The sequence below is a fragment of the Panthera onca genome, chromosome C1 (assembly GCF_046562875.1).
Source record: "Panthera onca isolate mPanOnc1 chromosome C1, mPanOnc1 haplotype 2, whole genome shotgun sequence".
Classification (NCBI taxonomy): domain Eukaryota; kingdom Metazoa; phylum Chordata; class Mammalia; order Carnivora; family Felidae; genus Panthera; species Panthera onca.
Window position 1 is genome coordinate 185,594,261 of NC_138346.1, and position 24,161 is coordinate 185,618,421.

Consider the following 24,161-nt stretch of genomic DNA (forward strand, 5'->3'; position numbering starts at 1 on the left):
GAAAACATTTGACTGCCAAACATAATACATGCAGCACCTATTCATTTTCATTTAATCCTCTCACAAAAAACAAAAACAAAACCTGTGGCAGATGGCAATGCTCCTATTTTACAGAGAAATTACTTATCTAAGTAAGTGATTTAGTAACCTATATGACCCTATCACATTTCATAGTATATTTCAATTGCCTATTGACTTTCTGTACTGTGCAAGAGGATTAAGCTTTAAGGAAAAACATCCTATCTCTCTCATTCTAGCTGTATACCAGTACCAGGCACAAGGTCTGGCACCTAGTCAGTATTTGTTAAAATAAGTGACCAATTCTGAATCACTAGGGTAGGATTAGGGCAAGTGACTTTGCCACTTAGCATGTGAGGTGCTTCAGTTTCATCAACTATAATTAACAGTACCTAACTCCTAGGGTTTGTTTTGAAAATCAAATAAGAAAGTTCATAAAGTACTTCATTCAAGGCTTGACATATAACAAATCAATAACAGCAATTATCAACAATGAAGCAGAGGTAAGGAATAGAGGTAGTATCAAAGGGAAATAAAATTAGGAGGTAATGACTGGTATCAGCTGCAGCAAAAAAGTTAAGAAGTAAAAAGCTAAGAATAAGACTAATTTAGCATGGAGACAATCAATGATTACTTTTAGTAATGTTTAGAAGGCATGAAGGGAAAGAAGCTGGACTGATACAAGCTGAACTAATGTGTATACTCACTGCATACCTGCCCTATTAGATTGTGATATGATGACCAGAAACTGAGACTCAGAATTCATCTTTGTATCTCTAAAACCTAGCACATTAAAATATATGGTAAAATCCTGGTTTGTGAGCATAGTTTATTCAAGAATCATGCTTATAACCCAAAGCACTTGTATATCAAAGCGAATTTCCCCATAAGAAACAATGGAAACTCAGATGATTTGTTGTACATCCCAAAAATATTCATACAAAATAGGTTAATACTGTAATACAAAATAATAAAGAAAAATAAACATATTAACCTTCACTTACCTTTGAAAATCTTCATGGCTGGTGTGAAGGAGAGAAGAGAGAGGAGGATTATTATTGTATAGGATGACTTTCGCTATGACGAACAGAATCAGTTATCTACTGGTTCAATGGATTCTTCTCCTGCATAAGGGCCAGTGTATACACTGGCACAGATGGTGACTACAGGACAGTATTAATAAACTCGTCATATACTGTATTTAACGTAACTGGCAAGGGGCACTGGGGTGGCTCAGTCGGTTGAGTGTCCGACTTGGGCTCAGGTCATGATCTCACAGCTTGTGAGTTCAAGCCCCGCGTCAGGCTCTGTGCTGACAGCTTGGAGCCTAGAGTCTGCTTTGGATTCCATGTCTCCCTCTCTGCTCCTAACACACTCACATTCTGTCTCTGTCTCTCTCAAAAATAAATAAACATTAAAAAAAAATTTTTAAATGTAACTGGCAATAAGGCAGCACAGGAAAGGGTCTATATCTGCAGGCAGCCTGACCTAGAATGAAGCAAATCATTCCTGAGCTTATTCTTGTGTTGAAAAGCAAAGGACTGTCCATAGGTGCTTTGAAGTGACAAAAAAATACAGTAGTGCCAGGTGTGGGGTACCTTCCAATGTTCTGAAAAAAATCACTGATCTCTGCCAAATACCACAGCCTGAGACCAAGCATCTGAGCATAGGAGACAATCACCCATAATCCCGCAGTGAGAGAAGAACCATTGGTTCAGTTGTGATGTGACATTCAGCACCACGTACTATTAGTATTGCAAGACATTATTCATTTATCAAGTTAAATTTTATTAGAAATGTTTGCTCGTCTTGCAGAACACTCACAGAACAAGTTACTCACAATCTAAGGTTTTACTGTATATTAAATATATCTGCTAAACGGTTAAAGAAAGGAAGAAAAGGGATCTAGGAAGGCAGATTCTTGTCTAAACAAGTTTGGCTCTCAATTGGAAGAAGCTAAACAGATATATGATGGAATAATGGTTTTTAAATGCATTCATGTTAGGACGTTTGAACGCAAGAGATGCTGCCATGTGAGGGGGAAAGGGGAAGCATCAAGAGACCAAATAGGTAATTCCTGCTGAACAATTAAATATATGGGAAGGGGGGGAAGGGGGGGAATCTCCAATGGTTATCTTCAAGATGTTTTTAAATATAAACCCCCTATGAAGACACTGTACTATATTCAGACTTTTCTTGTATAAAACCTTTAAGTTCCACAAGAGGGAGGTCTCAACCCTCTAACCATCTATTTTGTGTCTGTTATTGCCAAACGTCTGAATGAACATTCTAAGGAAACATACAACAGTACTGAATGGGCTCATTTTAAATTCTTGGCCACAGGGGTGCATGGGTAGCTCAGTCGGTTAAGCATCCAACTCTTTGTCTTTTTTAAGTTTATTTTTGAGAGAGAGAGAGAGAGAGAAAGTGAAAGAGAACACGCACACAACAAGCAGGGGAGGGGCACAGAGAGGGAGACACAGAATCTGAATCAGGCTCCAGACTGAGCTGTCAGCACAGAGACAGACATGGGGCTTGAACCCACAAACCCTAAGATTGTGACCTGAGCCAAAGTCAGAGGCTTAACCAATTGAGCCACCCAGGCGCCTCAAGCATCCAACTCTTGAGTTCACCTCAGGTCATGATGCCAAGGTCGAGGAATCGAGCCCCATATCTAGTTTTACGCTGAGCATGGAGCCTGCTTAAGATTCTCTCTCTCTCTCTGCACCCCCCCACCCTAACACTACATTCTTGGCCACAAACCCAAAACAGAGACAACAATGGCAATCCTACCACACATCCCCTATGTGTTTTTTTTCCCCACTCTCCAAAATGACTATTTCTTCTTCAAATGTCCTACATCATACTACATTCCTCCTTGCTTCCAAACAGAACTTGCCTCACACTTCACTAAGCAAACAGAAACAGACCTTTCTCCACCATGCCAAAATTACCAACCTGCTAACCCTATTTTCTGCTATCCTTATTTCTATGAATAAAGTTTCTGTACTAGAATCTTCATATAGCTGCTCCTTGTCATTCATATCTCATAAAGGCAATATCTGACCATGCAGTCTAAATTAATCACCCAGTTACTTTCACCTTAAAATGGGTAAATGAAGACAATCATCTGCATACATTTTATCACCGACATTCTCGAATCTATGTATTTACAGTCTATAGCCCAGTAGTGGAGACTCCATCTGACAAGAGGGACCTCTTCTCTTTTTTTAAATTTTTTAACGTTTACTTTTGAGAGAGAGAGCGGGGGAAGGGCAGAGAGAGAGACACAGAATCCAAAGCAGGCTCCAGGCTTCACCCTGTCAACACGGAGCTCAACGCAGGGCTCGAACCCACCGACCACGAGACCATGACCTGAGCTGAAGTCAGATGCTTAACCGACTGAGCCACCCAGGCACACCACCTCTTCTCTCTCCTTAACCACAGTACCTCTAGTAACTGAAACAAATGATCAGTAAATATAGGGGAAATATGCTTATAACCTGGGAGACAAGAAAACTGCTTCACAAAATTCTTCTAAAAGAATGAAATCTTAACTTGTAGAATCTCCCCCACTACTGCCACCATGAGAAATGGGAAAAACCAGGGCCCACAGTGGCAACCAGAAACAATACAGTTTTCCAGATACCTAGTCATCATAGAAATTTATTATCATCTATCATCCACTCTAGATTTTAAGGTACCCTTACACATAAATGTAAGCTCAACGTCTGCCTATGATAGAATGGATAAAGTAGGACATATTTATACAGTGAAGCAATATACAGCAGAAATCACTGAAACAGTATGTAATGTGAACAATTCTCACAAAGTTGAATAAAAGAAAACCAGACATTATCGGGGCACCTGGGTGGCTCAGTCGGTTGGGCAACCGACTTCAGCTTGGGTCATGGTCATGATCTTGCAGTTTGTGAGTTCGAGCCCCACCTTGGGCTCTGTGCTGACAGCTCAGAGCCTGGAGCCTGCTTTGGATTCTGTGTCTCCCCCTCTCTCTCTGCCCCCTCCCCTGCTCACACTCTGTCTCTCTGTCTCTCAATAATAAACATTAAAAAATAAAACTAAAAATAAATTAAAAAAAAAACAGACATTACTACATACAGTACATAATACCATTTATTTCAGTCAGTTAGGCATCAGACTCTTGATCTTGCCTGGGGTCATGATCTCACCCTTCGTATATCAAGCCTGCGCCCCATGTAGGGCTCCGCACTGACAGCATGGAACCTCCTTGGGATTGGATTCTCTCTCTCGATCTACATCTCTCAAAATAGATAAATGCTTTTTTTAAAAACTAGCAAAACAAGTATGTTAGAAATCCGAAGAGCTATTCTTGATGGGAGTGATGGGATTAAAAGGGGGATTTCTGGGTTCCACAGTGTTTTGTTTTTAATTTTCCTTTGTGAAAACTCAGCTGTACGTTTTCCATTTGTGTACTTTTTGTAGTATGTTACACTTCAGTAAAATATACTGAAAAACGGGCTGGTAAATTTTTTTTTAAGTTGAATGACTTGCCTTGCTTGTACTTTTACCTCAGAGAACTAATTCTTTAAAAAAAAAAAAAAAACTATGTAAAATTAAAAAGTAGGGATCTACAATGAATAAAATAATTTTGAATAATCAAGACCTGACTTCCATCTTCTAACTAAACTTTCCATTGCAGGTTCAGACTTTTTTTAATGTTTACTTATTTTGAGAGAGAGAGAGAGAGAGAGAGAGAGAAGGAGAGGGGCAAAGACAGACAGAGAATCCCAAGCGAAATCTGCACTGTCAGCGCAGAGCCTAATGTGGGGCTGGATCTCAAGACCATGAGATCATGACCTGAACCAAGATCAAGAGTTGGACGCTCAACCCACTGAGCCATGCAGTCGCCCATTTTGTAGTTTTTATTACAAAAGTTTGTATAAGTTTTTCACCTCCTTGGTCAGGCTTATACCTAGTATCTAACTCTTGGATGTTATTTAAAATTATTTTAATGTTTACTTATTTTTGAAAGAGAGAGACAGAGTGCAAGCAGGGGAGAGGCAGAGAGGGAGACACAGAATCTGGAGCAGGCTCCAGGCTCTGAGCTACCAGCACAGCCAAAGTCAGATGCTTAACTAACTGAGCCACCCAGGCACCCCTGGTGCTATTTTAAATGAACTGTTAACTTTCCAGATCGTTCGTTATTATATAAATGCATAACTCATTTTTTTTTTTTTTTTTTAAGTAGGCTCCATGACTAGCATGGAGTCCAATGTGGGGCTTGAACTCAGGACCCTGAGATCATGATCTGGGCTGAAATCAAGAGTCTGACACTCAACTGACTGAGCCACCCAGGTGCCCCCGATTTAAGATTTTACTTTTAAATAATCTGTACACCCAACGTGGGGCTTGGATTCACATCCCTGAGATCAAGAGTTGCATGCTCCAACACCTGAGCCAGCCAGGTGCCCCCAAACAGAACTGATTTTTGTGTTGATTTAGTATCCTAAAACTTTGCAGGGGCAACCTCACTGGTCAGTAGAGGATGCACTCGATCTTGGGAGTTGTAAGCTGGAGCCCACGTTGGATATAGAGATTATATAAAAATAAAATCTTAAAAAAACAAAACCTTGCAAAATTTGTTCATTAGTTTTACCAGTTTTTTTTGTGTAATCTTTAAGGTGGACTTCATTTAAAATTTTTAAATTTATTTTAAAGAATTTTAATTCCAGTACAATTAACAGTGTTATATTAGTTTCAGGTGTATAATACAGTGATTCAACAATTCTATACATTGCTCAGTGTTCATCATGATAAATGTAGTTTTCATCTTTAAAAAAATTTTTTACTTAAGTAGTATCCACATCCAACATAGGGCTTGAATTCACCACCCGAGATCAAGAGTTGCATGCTCTGTACTGAGCCAGCCAGGTGTCCAGAAGTATACTTTAAAAAAAAAATTTTTTTTTAATGTTTATTTATTTTTGAGAGAGGGGGAGAGACAGGGCACAAACAGAGGGGCAGAGAGAGGGAGACACAGAATCTGAAGCAGGCTCCAGGCTCTGAGCTGTCAGCACAGAGCCCGACGCGGGGCTCAAACTCACTGACCACAAGATCATGACCTGAGCTGAAGTCAGACACTCAACTGACTGAGTCACCCAAGCTCCCCTAAATTGTCTTAAGAATACAAGGTGATGCTCTTATTCAGAAATAATTTCAACACACTTACTCCATTTATTTTTCTGTCCTCACCTCAAAAAAGGAAATAGCAGAATTACCAAATAACAGAATTCATCTAAAACAAATCTAAGAATAGTTTGTTGCCTTTTCCCCCCAGATTCACTAGAAGGGCTCTTTTCCCACTTACATACTTGAGCTAATACACTTAACTCCTCCACCCACTGAAAAATAGGTACTCAGGTGTTCTGGCTAAATCTGTCACACAAATTATGACATTAATTCATCATAAGTCCATAAAGCTAACTCACAAGATTATCTTATTTAAAAATTTTTTTAACATTTTTATTTATTTTTGAGAGATACAGACAGAATGTGAGCGGGGGAGGGGCAGAGACACAGAACCCAAAGCAGTCTCCAGGCTCCAAGCTGTCAGCACAGAGCCTGATGGGGGGCTCGAACTCACAAACCGTGAGCTCGTGACCCAAGCTGAAGTCAGACGCTTACCCAACTGAGCCACCCAGGCACCCCGGTTATTTTATTTTAAACAGCAAAATACTAAGCACTAACATAACCACCACACCAAAATAAATGAAACGAATCACTTGTGGAAATAAAAAAAACCCAGAACTTTGAAGATTATTGAGCTAAACCACCTAATTATTATTTTGACATCTCTCTTCTCAAGCAACAAATAAGCAGCCCAGGAATTATACAACAGCTAAGCCAAAATTCAGTGCATCAAAGACTCCCTTCTGAGCTTTCTTTCCTTTTTACCATTACAAACTGCTATATTCTTTACTTTTTGTAACAAAAAGATTAAGAACTGGTTAGAAAGGTAATACGGGCAAGGACTAATTAGCACTTAGTCACTGGTTACCTTTAGCAATGTTTTGTTTATTTTTATTTATTTTTTTAATTTTTTAACATTTATTTATTTTTGAGACAGAGAGAGAGCATGAATGGGGCAGGGGCAGAGAGAGAGGGAGACACAGAATCGGAAACAGGCTCCAGGCTCTGAGCCATCAGCCCAGAGCCCGACGCGGGGCTCGAACTCACGGACCGCGAGATCGTGACCTGAGCCGAAGTCGGACGCTTAACCGACTGAGCCACCCAGGTGCCCCTGTTTTGTTTATTTTTAAGAGACTAAGAGACAGAGTGTGAGTGGGGAGGGGGCAGAGAGAGGGAGGGAGATACAGAATCCTAAGCAGGCTCCAGGCTCTGAGCTGTCAGCACAGAGGCTGATGCGGGGCAGGAACCCACCAGCCGTGAGATCATGACCTGAGCTGAAGTCAGACGTTTAACCGACTGAGCCACCCAGGCACCCACCCAACAATGTTGTTTAAATGGCATGAGGGAGGGGCGCCTGGGTGGCTCAGTCGGTTAAGCGTCCGACTTCGGCTCAGGTCACGATCTCGCGGTCCGTGAGTTCGAGCCCCGCGTCGGGCTCTGGGCTGATGGCTCAGAGCCTGGAGCCTGATTCCGATTCTGTGTTTCCCTCTCTCTCTGCCCCTCCCCCGTTCATGCTGTGTCTCTCTCTGTCTCAAAAATAAATAAACGTTAAAAAAAAAAAATTAAAAAAAAAAATGGCATGAGGGGAGAGAGGCCAAATTGAAGCTTTTTACAGGTGACAAAATTGTGGCCCAACATCTCTCTACTTAAGCAATGAAGTTGGTATCAAAATCAACTCTGAACTAAGTCTTTTTCTCATTCCACTTTTCCTCTCTACTGGTTTGAAAGTTATACATGTTCTTATTCTTTTAGTTATATCAGAATTATAGGGGTGCCTGGGTGGCTCAGTCGGTTAAGCTTTGGCTCAGGTCATATCTCATGGTTTGTGAATTCGGGCCCCACAGTGGGACTCTATCAGCACAGAGCCTGCTTCGGATCCTGTTCCCCTCTCTCTCAAAAATAAACATTTTTTAAAAATTATAAAGTGCATCATATGAAAGTCTAAACTCCTTTTCTTTACCTACCCCTTTAAATTTAACCTTTAGACATTTTACCTCTGAATAGCCTCACCAACTTGTGTAACTGAGAAATGCCATCTTTACTGTTCCCTCAGATTAGCTAATTAGGTTTTCATGGAATTTACTCAGGTTTTTCTAGGAGTAATGAAGGAATAAAAAAGGAAATACTGGGATTTAACCCAGACTGCCACTTACTAATTTGGAAATTACTTCACCACTCTAACCTTGATTTTTCTTATCAATAAAAGATAACTATTTCATAGCATACTTATGTGGATCAAATAAAAACACTCAGAAAAGCACTTATTACAGGGGTGCCTGGGTGGCTCAGTCGGTTAAGCATCCAACTTCCTCTGGGGTCATGATCTCCCGGTTTGAGTTCAAGCCTCACATCGGGCTCTGTGCTGACAGCTCCGAGCCTAGAGCCTGCTTCGGCTTCTGTGTCCCGCTCTTTCTCTGCCCCTCCCTCGCTCATGCTCTGTCTCTCTCTCTCTCAACAATAAAACATTAAAAAAGATTTTTTTTTAAAGAAAGAAAAACACTTATTACAATTGGTCGGTTTTAGTTTGCAACTTATGATAGGAAGAACTTATATTTTCCTTTTTGGTGGCACATGAGTACTTTCTCTGTGTATGACCTTCCAGGAAGCTGCAGCACAGTTCACTACCAACTTTGCCAAACACTGATAACATCTGGAAATCTGCAATCCATATTCATTGCATAATTTTATCTCAAAACAAAACCCATACAGCTTTTGTTAAGTATTGTAGAGGGCAAGGATCCTTCTAAGTGGAATGATTGCTAGAGCTGTCTAGGGCACCATAAAATGGGTCTCCTGAGAATCTCAAGTAAGATCCTCTAAAAAAAAAAAAAAGATACCACACGACTCACAAAGCTTATTTCAGTCCTAGTAAATCAATGAAGAGGCTGAAAACGGAGCTTGAAACTAAAATTGTACTTTCCAAGAGTTTCCAAGTGATTTTGATGCTGGTTTGGGAACCACTCAACATGAACATGGTTCTGAAGGGAAAGAGAACCAAAAAGTGGTAGGTAGCATGATAGAGATATGTAAATCTCTAGTAACTGACTGTACTGCTAGTACAGTGTAGTTAGTGTAGTCTAAGCCTACAGAACCTCACAGCAACCTTTCTCTTTATAGTGGAGAAAGCTTAGTTTTAAAGTGCAGAAGAGGGGCGCCTGGGTGGCGCAGTCGGTTAAGCGTCCGACTTCAGCCAGGTCACGATCTCGCGGTCCGTGAGTTCGAGCCCCGCGTCAGGCTCTGGGCTGATGGCTCAGAGCCTGGAGCCTGATTCCGATTCTGTGTCTCCCTCTCTCTCTGCCCCTCCCCCGTTCATGCTCTGTCTCTCTCTGTCCCAAAAATAAATAAAAACCGTTGAAAAAAAAAAAAATTTAAAGTGCAGAAGAGAAGGAAAAATATAAGACCAGGCCCCTAAGAAACGAAGGATAATTGAAAAGTGAGACCTACTAGATGAAGAGCACTTGCTCCCTCGAATTAATGGAGTGTTCCCTTTCACGTTTCAAGAAATACCTTACACCTGACGAGCACTGTTGCCATTTTCAAAGCAATCATATATCTTTTATTCAATCCTCCTACTACTAGTCGCGCATATTACAGTCCATTCACCTAGCAACCAAACACTTCTGAAAGTCAGGGGAGCTCCACGCAGTGCTAGGTGAAGATGCTGTGTGTCCCCATAAAAATCCCTCCCTAGCAGCCAAGTCTCTGGACAACACTCTTGAAGCCTAAAGAGACACTAAGCTCTCCATCACAGGCCTAAGAACGAGGACAGCTGAGTAGGAGGACACGAGGCGAGCGAATAGACGGTGGAAAACAAGCTTCACCGCGCCACACCGCGGAAGTTGGAGGTTCTCCGCGAGCCGCACAGCCCCAAACAATGGAGTTTTCCCGCCTCCTCAGGACCCCGCCCCCTGCTCCAGAGCTGGAGGGAAGGGAACGCTCCCGCGCAAGCCCCGCCCCCGCAGGCCCCGCCCCCTCCAGAGCCCACCGGACCGGCCTCCCTCCTCATGCAAAGGGTTTTGTTGTTTTTTTTTTTTTTTTTTTTTTTGGCGCCAAATCTCTTGAGTTATTTTCCCGGTTTGTTTGGGGACCCTACTGAAGACACGAGCCAAGAGTGGGAGGACAGTAGGAGCTTAAACACAGACCAGGGCGCTGTGGCCCCGCCTCCTCAAAGATAGCCCCGGGCCGGGGGAGGAAGGAGAGGGGCACGCGATGGAGCAGCCGCCGCTGCCCCCGGCAAGATGGCGGCCGCGAAAAGCGGGGCAGGGGGCGCCAGCCGACTTGTGTTACCGCTAATGCTCGAGGTTCTCTGCAAGAGGTGGGTTTCCACAGTGCCGGCCTCCCCAAACTGCGACGGTTGCTCACTGGGAGGCAAGTCCTCCCTCTCACAGGTCTGTCCCTCCGGGGGAGCCCCCGTCCACCACCCCCTCCCCGTGTACTGGCCAGTGCCTCAAGCTCTCTACAGTCCCGCTTACTTGTCGGCGGAAACCAGCTCCGCGGTGATGGCGGCAGTGGCTGTGGACTCTGCGGCCATCGTTCCCCTGAGGTGGTGGACCAGCGGGCAGAACAGAATCTGTGAGGAAAACAGAGGGAATTTGGGAAGCCAGAAACCTATTCAGGGACAGAAAATGGCAGATTGGAGACCCCGCGCGGCTGGACCCCTATATATACCAGAGCACTTCGCCCCGCCCTTCCACTTCCGGATCCTCCCCCTCGAGTTTAAAGGGCCAGGACTCTGCTCCAGTCCAGTCCAAGGACACGCCCTCTCTCGCCGTCGTTTTCAACGGGGTACCTTCCTCCCTTGCCAGCTTTCTCCCCAAAAAGTAACTTCCTGCTTCTCTAGCAAGTCGCGTAAGAAGAACTGGAATCTTGGTATTACAACTCCTGACTGGGCGTCGGCCAGCGACTTTCACAGAAGGGGAAGCTGGTGCTGCTCTGCATGTTTGGAGAGAGTAACCGAGGGTCTCTTTCTGGCCCAGATACTCCGAAAGGTAAACGAAACTTTCTATCCGTCCTCTCAGTCCTAACGGATGGACACGAAAGAACCGAGCATGGGTACAGCAGCAACGTCCAGAACTGATTTCGGTAAGAGACTCGTGGCTCTGAACCTCAGCAACAATGATGCAAGAAAATACTACCCTAGGATTGGCTACCGCTGAAACTACCGCGCTGGATTCAAAGTCAGGGCTGCGGGTGTTGCGACTGGCTCCTCCCTCTGGGCCCGCCCCCCTTCAGCTGGCCCAATCCCCTGACGCAATCCTCTTAGCCCTACCCAGACTCCAAATCTGGCTAGTTGAACTCTCCCAGCTCTTTTCCTCCACTCGGAGCTACCGTTTGTCGTTTGCACAGTACGAAAAGAGTACTGTGCTTAGGCACTTTGAAAGATGTTAGCCGTTTTTATTAAATCTTAACAACACTACTGGTGAGATCGGGATTATCAGCCCCATTTGGTAGAAATAGAAGCCAAGGTTCAGAGGGGGCGCCTAGGTGGCTCGGCTAAGTGTCGGTCTCTCCATTTCGGTTCAGGTCATGATCTCATGATTGGGGAGTTCGAGCCCGCATCCGGCTCCCACGCTGTGTGGAGCCTTCTTGGGATTCTCTCTCTCTGCTCCTCCCTACCTACCCGCTCTCAAAATAAATACCCTTTAAAGGGGGGGGGGGGGGGGGAAGCAGTGTGCTTTGTTCAGAAAGTTGCAAGACAAGTCAGTTACGGAAAGCAGTGTGCTTCCATTTCCTGCAACTGGCAGTGGAAGATAACTGGCAGGCTGCAATGATTGCACTTTCTCACACCTGTAGCATCATCCATTGCCTTCCACCATGGCCTTCCCTATGGTGATCAGAACAGGGATTTTTTTTTAATTTTTTTTTAACGTTTATTTATTTTTGAGACTGACAGAGACAGAGCATGAACGGGGGAGGGTCAGAGAGAGGGAGACACAGAATCTGAAACAGGCTCCAGGTTCTGAGCTGTCAGCACAGAGCCCGATGCGGCGCTCAAACCCACGGACCGCGAGATCATGACCCGAGCCGAAGTCAGCCGCTTAACCGACTGAGCCACCCAGGTGCCCCAGAACAGGGATTTTATTTCTGTCCAGGTTAAGGCACACTGGAAAAGATTTCCTGCAAGAATTCTTCCTCCAGTCTGTAAAAGGTCAGGCAGGTTGAAATCTTAGGGGCATAGAGCTAGACCTGTAAATGCCAATTCCTGTGGCAAACAGAAGTGGGATCCCCTTTATTAGCTGGGTGACTTGAGGTAAGTCATGTAATCTTTTAAGATTGTATGTAAAATGAGGACAATATTTATATTCACTCCTTCAGGATATTTTGAAAATTACAGTTAATGCTTGTTTCAATAATCAACACTACCTGGCTTATGCTAAACACTCATTAAATGGCTACCACTGTCTGATAATGTGGTGACTGGAGGGTTGGCTTGGGGAAGGGGAGATCTCTTCAGAGTCATTGCAGCATTGCAACCTGGGCTAGGGTCTGAGAAACCGGTCTAGTACCTTTTGTGACCCACTCATCTGTTAAACTAACATTCACAGAGCAACCATGTTGTGCAAGGCTTTGTACTAGGTCCTAAGGACAAAAGACATGATCTCTGACTTTGGGGAATTCAGTTGTATAAAAAATAGATTTTAAAATAGATTTTAAATCCATCCACTCTGTCAGTCTTTACTACCAGCATTCTGATCCAAGCCTAGCCACCATCATCTCTTGCCTGTACTACTACATAGCCTCTGGTCTCTGCATAATCCTCTCCAGGAAAATCTTTTTAAAATATAAATAAGATCACATCACTCTCCTTGAATAGCTTTCCATTGCTCTTAGAAGAAATTTTGAGCTCCTTATCATTGCCTGCAAGGTCCTGCATGATCCGGCTCCAATCCACCTTTCCAAACATCTCATACTTCTCCCTTTCCTTTATCTTCCTCCTACTATGTTGATCTCCTTGCTATTCCTCAGAATGCCCAAGCCCTTTCTCATATCCAGGGGCCTTTGTGCTTACTATCTGACTGCCTAGAAAGCTCTTCTCCCAATACTTGGAATGACTAGCTCTATTCATCCTTCAGGCCTCATTTTAAGTGTTACTTCTCCAAAGAAGACTTCCCAGTCCACTCAATCAAAATTAGCTTCCTTTTTGTATATTCTTCCATTGTGCTCATCAAACTCTGAAGTTATTTACTTGGTTTTTTTTATTTTTGTTTTTGTTTTTAACTCTCACCCAGTTCTAAGTATAGGTTCCATGTGACTTTTTCTGTCTTGTTTATAGCTAAATCCCCAATGCATACCATAGTAGTAGCTGACTCACACTAGGTGTCCAAAGTGAACTTGTTGGGGGGCGCCTGGGTGACTCAGTCAGTTTAGTGTCCAACTTCGGGTTAGATCATGACCTCTCGGTTTGTGAGTTCAAGCCCTGGATCGGGGTCTGTGCTGACAGCTCAGAGTCTGTAGCTGCTTTAGATTCTGTGTCTCCCTCTCTCTCTGCCCCTCCACTGCTCACACTCTGTCTCTCTAAAAAATAAATAAACATTAAAAAAATGTTTTTTAATGTTGAAAAAAAAGTGAACTTGTTAGATGAATGAAGGAATGAACAAATGAAGCAATCATAGTATAATCATAATTAGAACTGAAAGAAATTTCACTTAGAATATATCTACTCAGGGGTGCCTGGGTGGCTCAGTCGGTTAAGCGTCCGACTTCGGCTCAGGTCATGATCTCGTGGTTCAGGTCATGATCTCGTGGTTCGTGGGTTCGAGCCCCGCGTCGGGCTCTGTGCTGACAGCTCAGAGCCTGGAGCCTGCTTCAGATTCTGTGTCTCCCCCTCTCTCTGACCCTCCCCCGTTCATGCTCTGTCTCTCTCTGTCTCAAAAATAAATAAACATTAAAAAAAATTAAAAAAAAAAGAATATATCTACTTAAAATAAGAACCAATATTTCATAGTAAGTAATAAGGATAATGGGACTTTATCTAGGGTGGGGTGGAAAGAATCTTATATTTAACAAGATTTAGGGAGGGCTTCCAGTTAAAGATGTTGGGTTGAGGGGTGCCTGGGTAGCTCAGTCGGTTAAGTGCCAGACATTGGCTCAGGTCATGATCTCATGGTTCATGGGTTCAAGCCCCACATTGGCTCTCTGCTGTCAGTGCAGAGCCCGATTTGGATCCTCTGGCTCCCTCTCTCTCTGCCCCTCCCCTGCACTTTCTCTCTCTCTCTCTTTCTCTCTCTCTCGAAAATAAAAAATAAATAAATAAAACATTTAAAAATTTTTTTAAAAGATGTTGGGTTGAAGACATACATTTACAGCCATTCCCTTTTGAAGCCTGTCTACATACTAATAAAGGAAATTTTTTTTTTTTTGTGATTGACCCTAGAGAATTTTTTTTAATTTTTTTAAATATGTATTTATTTTGAGAGAGAGTAGGAAGAGGCAGAGATTGAATCCCAAGCAGGCTCTGTACTGTCAGCACAGAGCCTGACACAGGGCTCAATCCAACAAACCATGAGATTATAACCTGAGCCTAAATCAAGAGTCAGATGCTTAACCTACTAAGCCAGGCACACCTTTTATTTGTTGTTTTGTTTTGTTTTTAGGTAAAACAAGATCAAAGAGAATGGGAGAGGAAGTAACAGCAACATTTTAAAAGCTGGAAAAGAGATGAACAAGTAGTAATTAACCTAGCAGACTAAGAAAGGCTCAGGAATTAGTTGCAGCAGGTCCCTCTAGGAATAGAGAATGAAAATAGAGCTAAAAAAAGGCGGTTAGGTTGAACATTTTTAAGAGGTATTTAGACTGTCTACATCTTCCCCAAGGCAATAGAAGACTAGAAGTTTAAAGAGGATAAAACGGGCATCTGGGTGGCTCAGTCAGTTAAGCATCCAGTTTAGGCTCATGTCATAATCTCATAGTTGATAAGTTCGTCATGATCTCATAGTTGATGAGTTCCAGTCCCACACTGCTTCGGATCCTCTGTCTCCCTCTCTCTCTTCCCATCGCCCACTTGTTCTCTCTCTCTCTCTCTCAAAAATAAATAAACATTAAAAAAAATAAAGAGGATAATACAGGGGAGCCTGGGTGGCTCAATCAATTAAGCATCCAACTCTTGATTTTGGCTTAGGTCATGATCTCAGGCGTTTGTGAGTTGGAGCCCTGCATTGGGCTCTGTGCTGACAGTGCAGAACCTGCTTGAGATTCTCTCTCTCTCTCCCTCTCTCTCTATTCCTCCTTGCTCTCTCTCGCTCTCTCTCAAAATAAATTAAAAAAAAATTTTTTTAATAAAAAAAGGATAAAAAGGCCCCGGTGGAGAAGCTGAGGTCATCATTGAATTTGAAATATTTAAAATGGATACAAAACTGTTTCAGCAATGCAGACAATTAAGTGTGTTGTTGTGGGCAATGGTGCCGTTGGTAAAACCTGTCTCCTGATATCCTACACAACAAATAAATTTCCATCAGAGTATGTACCGACTGTTTTTGACAACTATGCAGTCACAGTTATGATTGGTGGAGAGCCATATACTCTTGGACTTTTTGATACTGCAGGTCAAGAGGATTATGACAGATTACGACCGCTGAGTTATCCACAAACATGTATTTCTAGTCTGTTTTTCAGTGGTCTCTCCATCCCCATTTGAAAATGTGAAGGAGAAGTGGGTGCCTGAGATACAAAGACTCCTTTCTTGCTTGTTGGGACCCAAATTGATCTCCTAGATGACCCCTCTACGATTGAGAAACTTGCCAAGAACAAACAAAGCCTATCACTCCAGAAACTGCTGAAAAGCTGGCCCGTGACCTGAAGGCGGTCAAGTATGTGGAGTGTTCTGCACTCACAGAAAGGCCTAGAGAATGTATTTGACGAAGCAATATTGGCTGCCCTGGAGCCTCCAGAAGCAAAGAAGACCCACAGGTGTGTGCTGCTATGAACATCTCCAGAGCCCTTTCCGCACAGCTGGTGTCAGCATCGTACTAAAAGCAATGTTAAATCAAACTAAAAATTAAAAATTAAAATTCGTTTTTGCAATAATGACAAATGCCCTGCACCTACCCACATGCATCATGTGAGACAAGGCCCATAGGTATGGTCCCCTTCCCCCTCTCAGTACTAGTTAATTTGAGTAATTGTGTATTGTCAGAAAAGTGGTTAGTACTAGTTTTTGTTCTGTTGTTTCAAAAAAAAAAAATTTTTTTTTTGGTTTTGTTTTGTTTGTTTAAGAGCAAGGCATGCTTGTGATGACTCTGTAACAGACTAACTTGGGCTGTTGAAGCTGCTCCCGGGGCTCCATCCACTCTGGAGAATAATCTGAGACATTTAGGGGTTTTGTTTTTGTTTTTGTTCTTTTTGTTTTTGTTTTTGTTCTTTTTTGGGGGGGAGTGTGTGGGGGATTTGTTTTTATTTAGTCATGTTTTTTAAATTCAGTAACCATTGGACAGCCCTTAAGGGGAGGAGGATGGACTGACTCCACATTCCACTTCCTAGAGCTAGTTTAGAACACTTGTCCCCCACCTGGTGCTCTTAGGAAGGAGTATAATAAATGCCTCATTTAATAACATACTCCTTTTTGAAAGTTGCCTTTCTCTCCACCCTTGAGTATGTCTAGTACTTGATGAAACTCATGAAAGCAGGTGGAACCTGTCTTGCCCCTCCTCTTTTCTAGGATGCACTCTATATGTGACTGTGACTTTCAAGGAAATTTGTTTGCCATTTGCTGATTTTTTTTTTGAAGTTAATTTCTAGCTTCATTCATTGATAAATGAAGAAAAGTATTGCACCTTTTGAAATACACCAAATGGATTGAGTACGTAATTAAAAAACATTTTTTTCCCTGTCAGTCATTGTCTTACATGCTTAGGTAGATGTCCAGCTTAGTAGTGTATGATACGGTGTTCCTAAAACACAGCCAGAGACCTGGTAGATCGAGGAAGTGTGAGGGGTGGTGCTAGAAGACAGATGTCTGTGGAATGATGCACATCCTCTTTCAAGTTGGAGGATGGAGACAGACCTGCTTCATGAAGAAGCTGGGGGTGCGGGTGGGGGTGGGGAGGACATTTAACAACGTGGGGACCAGTCAGGGGAATCCCCTTATTTCTGTTTTGCATACGGGGAACCCTAGAGTAGCTAGTTAAGGCTCTCTAGTTTAGTAAAAAAAATGGAGTCTTATGAAGATTCTTCATAAGTGTTAATGGGGATTTTATCTGCTTATTTTGGTTGCAGTTCCCAATTTTTAAAAATGTTTAGGTAATCTTCTCCGCCTTCCCCAAATCCTAATTCTCATAGATTCATTAGTGTTGAACCAATGCTTTCACATATTTCAATTCTTTGTACATGCATTCTTTTCAGATGTATTAAAGAAACAAAAAACCCTTCAAAAAAAAAGGATAAAACAAAAAAGGATGTTGAACTGAGTGAAGGTTGAGAGTAGAAGGATATTGAAAAAAAGGGATTAAATGATTACATACAAAATGTTGAGACTTTGTGACAGGCAGCTAGTTGTCTTCCCATATGCATGTTCCCCTTTTTCTATAGTAGTAACAGAATCCTGATTTTAATTTATTTATATATATTTTTTTATTTTTATTTTATTTTATTTATATATTTATATATTTATTTGTCACTGTCCCATGGAGGTAGTACTCACATGATGACATTCTGGTTAATGGAAAGTGAACAGAAGCAATGTGTGCAACTTCCAGATAGACACATCAAAGGGAAGGGGCTGGTCTTTCAAAAGACTTGGTAGTGAGGGGCACCTGGATGGCTCAGTGCATTAAGCTTCCTTCCTCGGCTCAGGTCGTGATCTCACAGTTCATGAATTTGAGCACCACATTGGGCTTCTGCACTGACAATGAAGAACCTGCTTGAGATTCTCTCTTCCTCTCTCTCTGTCCCTCCCCTGCTCGTTCTCTCTCTCTCTCTCTCTCTCTCTCAAAATGAGTAAATAAAAATAAAACCTAAAAAAAAGAAAAAAGACTTGGTGAACCATCTTCAACCATGTCAATCAGGGCAATGCCCCAGGAATGACAAAGCAGTAATACAGGAGAAGCCTATGTTCCTAGCATCATGGAGCCAGTATACCAGCTCTAAGCTGCTTACTCTCAAAATGTTATATAACATAGGGGCACCTGGGTGGCTCAATCTGTTGATTGTCTGACTCTTGATTTTAGCTCAGGTCATGATCTTGCAGTTCATGGGTTCAAGCCTCGCATTGGGCTCTGTGCTGATAGTGCAGAGCCTCCTTGGGATTCTCTCTCTCCCTCTCTCTTTGCTCCTCCCCTGCTCACTCTCTCTCTCTCTCAAAATAAATAAACTTTTTTTTAATAATTTTTTTAATGTTTTTATTTATTTTTGAGAAAGAGAGACAGAGCATGAACGGGGGAGGGTCAGAGAGAGAGGGAGACACAGAATCCGAAGCAGGCTCCAGGATCTGAGCTGTCAGCACAGAGCCCGACGCGGGGCTCGAACTCACGGACCATGAGATCATGACCTGAGCCGAAGTCGGATGCTCAACCGACTGAGCCACCCAGGCACCCCTCAAAATAAATAAACTTTTAAAAAAATGTTATATAAGACAGAAATAAACATCTTAGATAATCACATATCAAGCAATAACTACCAGAATTGCAAAATAGATAGAGATAAGTCAATAATTGTAGTTAAATTTTAAATGCTTGTCACTCAGAAATCATTATAAGCACACAAAAAATTAGCAGAAATGTTGAAGACATGACTAATACTATTAATATGCTCAAGTGACTAAATATATGTAGAAATCTATACTCAAAACTTCAAATGCACATTATATTCAAACATTATGGATGATTTACAAAAATGGACCATATATTAGGCCACAAGAAAAATCCCAATAAATTCTAAAGAATCCTTGTCATTATTGTACAGACTATATTCTCCAATCACTAAGCTTTATTGCACTGCAAATTAACATTTATAGAGTTGACCCTTGAGCAACAACATGGGTTTGAACTGTGTGGATCCACTTACACATGGATTTTTTACAGTATAGCACTCTAAATGTATTTTCTCTTCCTTATGATTTTCTCTTTTTAATTTAAGAAGAAAAGGAGGGGCAGAGAGAGAGAGAGAGAGGGAGAGAATCTTAAGCAGGCTCCATGCTCAGCAAGGAGCCCAATGCAAGGCTTGATCCCACAACCCTGAAATCATAACCTGAGCCAAAATGAAGTTGGACATTCAACCGACAGAGCCACCCACGCGCCCCTATGACTTTTTTAAATATATATTTTTAATGTTTTTATTTATTTTTGAAAGAGAGAGAGAGAGGGAGGGGCAGAGAGAGAGAGAGAGACACAGAATCTGAAGCAGGCTCCAGGCTCTGAGCTGACAGCATAGAGCCCGATACAGGGTTCAGACTCATGAACTGCGAGATCGTGACCTGAGCTGAAGTCGGACACTTAACTAACTGAGCCACCCAGATGCCCCTATGATTTTCTTAATAACATTTTCTTCTCTCTAGCTTCATTGTAAGAATACTGTATGTAATTCATATAACATAAATATGTGTTAAATGACTGTTTATGTTATTGATAAAGTTTCTAGTTGACAGTAGGCTATTAGTAGCTAAGTTTGAGGGGATTAAAAAAGCTATATGTGGATTTTTGTGAGGAGTGGGAGGGAAGAGGGATCAGTGCCTCTAACTTCTGTGTTGTTCAAGGGTCAACTGTATATAGCATAAATAACATAGTATAAATATCCCTTGGGTTTAAAAAATCATGAAGGAGGGCACCTGGGTGGTTCAGTTGGTTAAGCATCCAGCTTGGGCTCAGGTCATATCTCGCGGTCCGTGAGTCCAAGCCCCCCATCAAGGTCTGTGCTGATAGCTCAGAGCCTGAAGCCTGCTTCAGATTCTGTGTCTCCCTCTCTGTCTGCCCCTCCCCTACTTGCGTGCTCTCTCTCTGTCTCTCTCTCTCAAAAACAAACATTAAAAATATGTTTTTTAAATCACGAAGGAAGTTAAATACTTAGAATGGAGTGATAATGAACACTCTATATGTCAAAATTCATAGGACATGAAGCTGCATTTACATGAATTCTAGCTTTCAAAAAATTTTGTCAGGAAACAGTAAAAAGAATGACCTAATAATTCAATTTATGAAGTTAAAAAAAGAGCAATAGAGAAATCTCAGGAGGAAAAGACATAAGGAAGATATGGCAGAAATCAAGAGAAAAATTGAAAAATAATAAAACTAGAGACTGCTTCTTTTAAAAAAATTAAATATGTGCAGAAAAAATATATAGATAGCAAATGCAGAAAGGAAAATGCAGAAGAAATAACTATAGAAACTTAAACACAATTTAAAAATAAGCATATTAAGAATAACTATATGTTAATAAATTTGAAAACATAGTTTCATGAATATATGGGTGTTGAAGTGTGGACGATCCACAGAAAGGAATATAAAGAGGAAAATCAACAGAACTTGTCATGAACATTCTAGCAGTTAACATCTCAACCAATAAAAAGATTTTCAGGGACGCCTTTGGCTCAAGTTATGATCTTATGGTTCATGAACTCAAGCCCTGCTTCCAGTGAGCTAGAGCCTTGCTTCGGGCTCCGCACTGACAGTGCAGGGGCTGCATGAGATTCTCTTTCTCATGCGCCCTCTCTCTCTCAAAAAATAAATTAAAAAGAAAAATTTTTTTTAAAAAGAGATTTTCAATATTTTAATGCTTTGGACAAATATCAGGACTCCTTAATGGATATTTTCCTACATGAATACGGTGACCTCTTTCAAATGCATGTTATCAGTCCCCTTTTTCAAGTATCTTTTTTTTTTTTTTTTAATGTTTACTTATTTATTCTGAGAGAGAGAGCACAAGCAGGAGGGGCAGAGAAAGAGGGAGAGAATCCCAAGCAGGCTCTGTGTTGTCAGCACAAAGACAGATGCGGGGGCTCAAAATCATGAGCCAAGCTGTGAGATGACCTGAGCCAAGATCAAGAGTGGAACTGACTGTTAACTGAGCCACTCAGGCACCCCTCCAGTATCCTTTTTTAGATTCATCAACATTTTGACTACAAGGTTCACATTCCTTCCCCTACACAATGTTACAAGGTCTAATTTTTCCTACCTGCCTGTGAGATGGACTCTACCTTGCAGACTGACTACAAGGCAGTTTCTGAGAGGTGTTAGATTGTACTGGTGTATAAAAAGTTTTTGGTGTAAGAACTAGAATGTGGTGGTGCTAGCCATTAGCCGGTGAGCACTCTCTTCCTTTCTTCTGGAATGTAGTCTTAGAAAGGCAAGTCTCATTTTGAAATTCTTTTTATTCAAAACAATAATCATAAAAAGAATCATTTTTGTAAAAATACTTGAGGACTTCATAGTTTTCCAAAAAGCCTTAATACTTTGATATTAAGTATCTTCCTTCAAAGGCTAGTGTCCTCATCTTTGATTTTCTTTGTTGGTTAACTATCAGATCCTCACTTATCAATGGCTTTGGGTATGTTGTATGAAATTTCTCCAGCTTCACTTCCATTGTTTCATCAAATAATACATCTTTTGCAAGATTTGCAATTTCACTTTGCAGTGGATGTGCACTGTATTATCCAGTGATTAGTCAAAGATGTCAACAGAGAAATCCTAAAGTTAAGTAGGGTGAGATGTTTGAGTCAGGAACAATTTTTAATCAGTCAGTTTTCAGTTTATTAGTGAATAATTTCATGTTATATTCAATAACTTCTGCTTCCTCATATGGGCTGAATTGTGTCCTCTCCAAATTTCTATACTTAACTCCTAACTCCCAGTACCTCAGAATGTGGCTGTATTTGGAGACAGGGTCTTTAAAGAGATAATTAAGTTAAAATGAGGTCATTAGGATGGGCCCTAATCCAACATGACTGGTGTCCTTATAAGAAGAAATTTGGACTGACCTGGGAGTGAAGCCACTACCACCGTGAGCCTCCTCAAGAAGCTCAAGAGTGATATAAATAGAACTACCCTACGACCCAGCAATTGCACTACTAAGTATTTATTCAAGGGATACAGGTATGCTGTTTAAAAGGGGTACATGCACCCCAATGTTTATAGCAGCACTATCAACAATAGCCAAAGTATGAAAAGAGCCCAAATGTCCATCAATGGATGAATGGATAAAGAAGACACACACACACACACACAATGGAGTATTACTCGGCAACCAAAAAGAATGAAATCTTGCCACTTGCAACTACGTGAATGGAACTAGAGGGTATTATGCTAAACGAAATTAGTCAGAGAAAGACAAATATATGGCTTCACTCATATGAGGACTGTAAGACACAGAACAGATGAACACAAGGAAAGCAAAATAATATAAAAACAGGGAAGTGTACAAAACATAAGAGACTCTTAAATGTGGAACAAACAGGGTTACTGAGTGGTTGTGGGAGGGGGGATGGGCTAAATGGGTAAGGGGCATTAAGGAGTCTACTCCTGAAATCATTGTTGCACTATATGCTAACTAATTTGGATGTAAATTAAATACATACATACATACATACATACATAAAAGAAGCTCAAGAGTGAGATGACCCCAGAGGAGCTACAGAAGTGGGAGGATGAAGAGTTTAACACGGGTCCAACTCTCTGTGCGCACACAGTCAAGAACGCCCCAGTGTTCATCAACTGCTGCAACAAGAAGCCCCTGGGCCCTGGGAAGGCCTTTGACAGGCATAGCACCATGGTGCTGGAGAATGTGAGAGATGTGGACTGATGTCCCCAGGAGTGGCAAGAGTAAGAAGTCCAAGCCAATCAACAAAACCACTGCATCTCCAAGATGTTCCTGTGTGGGACTGGGTCATTGTGGTCCTGCAGAACCTACTTATCGAAGGCAAGCAGGGACCTCCTCCTCACAGTTGGAATTCCCTCATCCTTTGAAGACCTGCCCTTTGGAATGGGAATAATAAAGTCTTAGGTTTTTTCTGTGGCAAAGAAAAAAAAAAAAAAAGAGAGCGAGAGAGAGAAGAAATTTGGACATAGAAGTATACAGAGAGAAGTTGTAAAGGCACAGGGAGATGGCCATCTATAAGCCAAGGAAAAAGGCCTGGCACAAATCCTTCCCTCATGACCTTCAGAAGGAAGCAATCCTGACACCTTCATCTTAGACTTGTAACTTCCAGAAGTGTGAGGAATAAATTTCTGTTGTTTAAGCCACCCATTCTGTGGTACTGTTACAGCAGGCCTAGCAAATTAATACACCTCATACTCAAACTACTTCATAATTGTAGAAACTTGAATCATGAGTCAGAAGCTATGGAATCATATAGCAAACAACCTGGGGAGGGGGAGGTCAGGAAAGAGGTCCCAGAGGAAGTGACAGCTAAACTGGACATTTAAGGAAGAGGTGTTAACTGCACAGTGGGCTAAAGGATGGGTTGTTCCAGGTAGAAAGGACCAGAAAAAACGACTAACTTCCAACATGCTCCCTCCATCTACTTTTTATCCGTTTAATCCATTCTCTCCACTGCATCAGCATTGTGTTGCTAAGACACATATCATGATAAGTTATTCTGGCTCCAAACTGTGTGGCTTCCTGCTGTGTTCAGGATAAAAGCAAAATCTTTAACTAGGCCCTCCATCACCAGGCCCTACCTAATTTCAGCATTATTTCATGCCATTTCATCCCCACTCACTTTCAGTTTTTATTACAAAAGACTTCTTTAGGTTTTCCCAACAGCTTCTTCTAGTTTCAAGGCTCCCCCCTACCACAAGCTATTCAACTTATATGGAATACTGTTCTCATGCTCACCTCTTTTAACTAATTAATCCCTATTCATCTTTCATATCTCTGCTGATTAAATCAGTAGGCTCCTTACTCTGCGTTTTTTCATAACACTTCTTCCAAGTGTAATTAAACTAATTATGCAATTACTTAAAGTCTGTCTCCTCCATTAAACCGTAAGGACCCGTGTCTTGGTCCCCTGGGTCTGACATTGTGCTTAACTCATGTAAGTACCCAATAAA

The 24,161-nt window shown here is 41.8% G+C and overlaps 1 protein-coding gene and 2 pseudogenes across 7 annotated transcripts in view; 2 read left to right on the forward strand and 1 right to left on the reverse strand.

Annotated features, from left to right (window-relative positions):
• Positions 1 to 10,848, reverse strand: part of NASP (nuclear autoantigenic sperm protein) — a 43,249-nt gene extending 32,401 nt beyond the window's left edge. For 2 of the 6 annotated variants that reach the window (XM_078451974.1, XM_078451973.1), the window contains exons 1-2: positions 10,662 to 10,845; positions 1,023 to 1,040 (exon numbers count right to left, since the gene is read on the reverse strand). In XM_078451974.1, coding sequence (XP_078308100.1) covers positions 1,023 to 1,040; positions 10,662 to 10,720 — 77 coding nt within the window. In that variant the 5' untranslated portion in view covers positions 10,721 to 10,845. Of the gene's footprint in view, positions 1 to 1,022; positions 1,041 to 10,661 lie in introns of all 6 variants that reach the window. The other 4 variants (XM_078451976.1, XM_078451975.1, XM_078451977.1 and 1 more) reach the window with 4 other exon arrangements.
• A 4,639-nt stretch (positions 10,849 to 15,487) lies between these two features.
• LOC132671550 (cell division control protein 42 homolog pseudogene) lies at positions 15,488 to 17,523 on the forward strand (annotated as a pseudogene). The gene is made up of 2 exons (XR_013557614.2): positions 15,488 to 16,541; positions 16,587 to 17,523. The product of XR_013557614.2 is annotated as a cell division control protein 42 homolog pseudogene (transcript).
• Positions 17,524 to 22,725: 5,202 nt separating this feature from the next.
• On the forward strand, positions 22,726 to 23,075 carry LOC132670837 (small nuclear ribonucleoprotein Sm D2 pseudogene; annotated as a pseudogene).
• Positions 23,076 to 24,161: the final 1,086 nt, after the last annotated feature.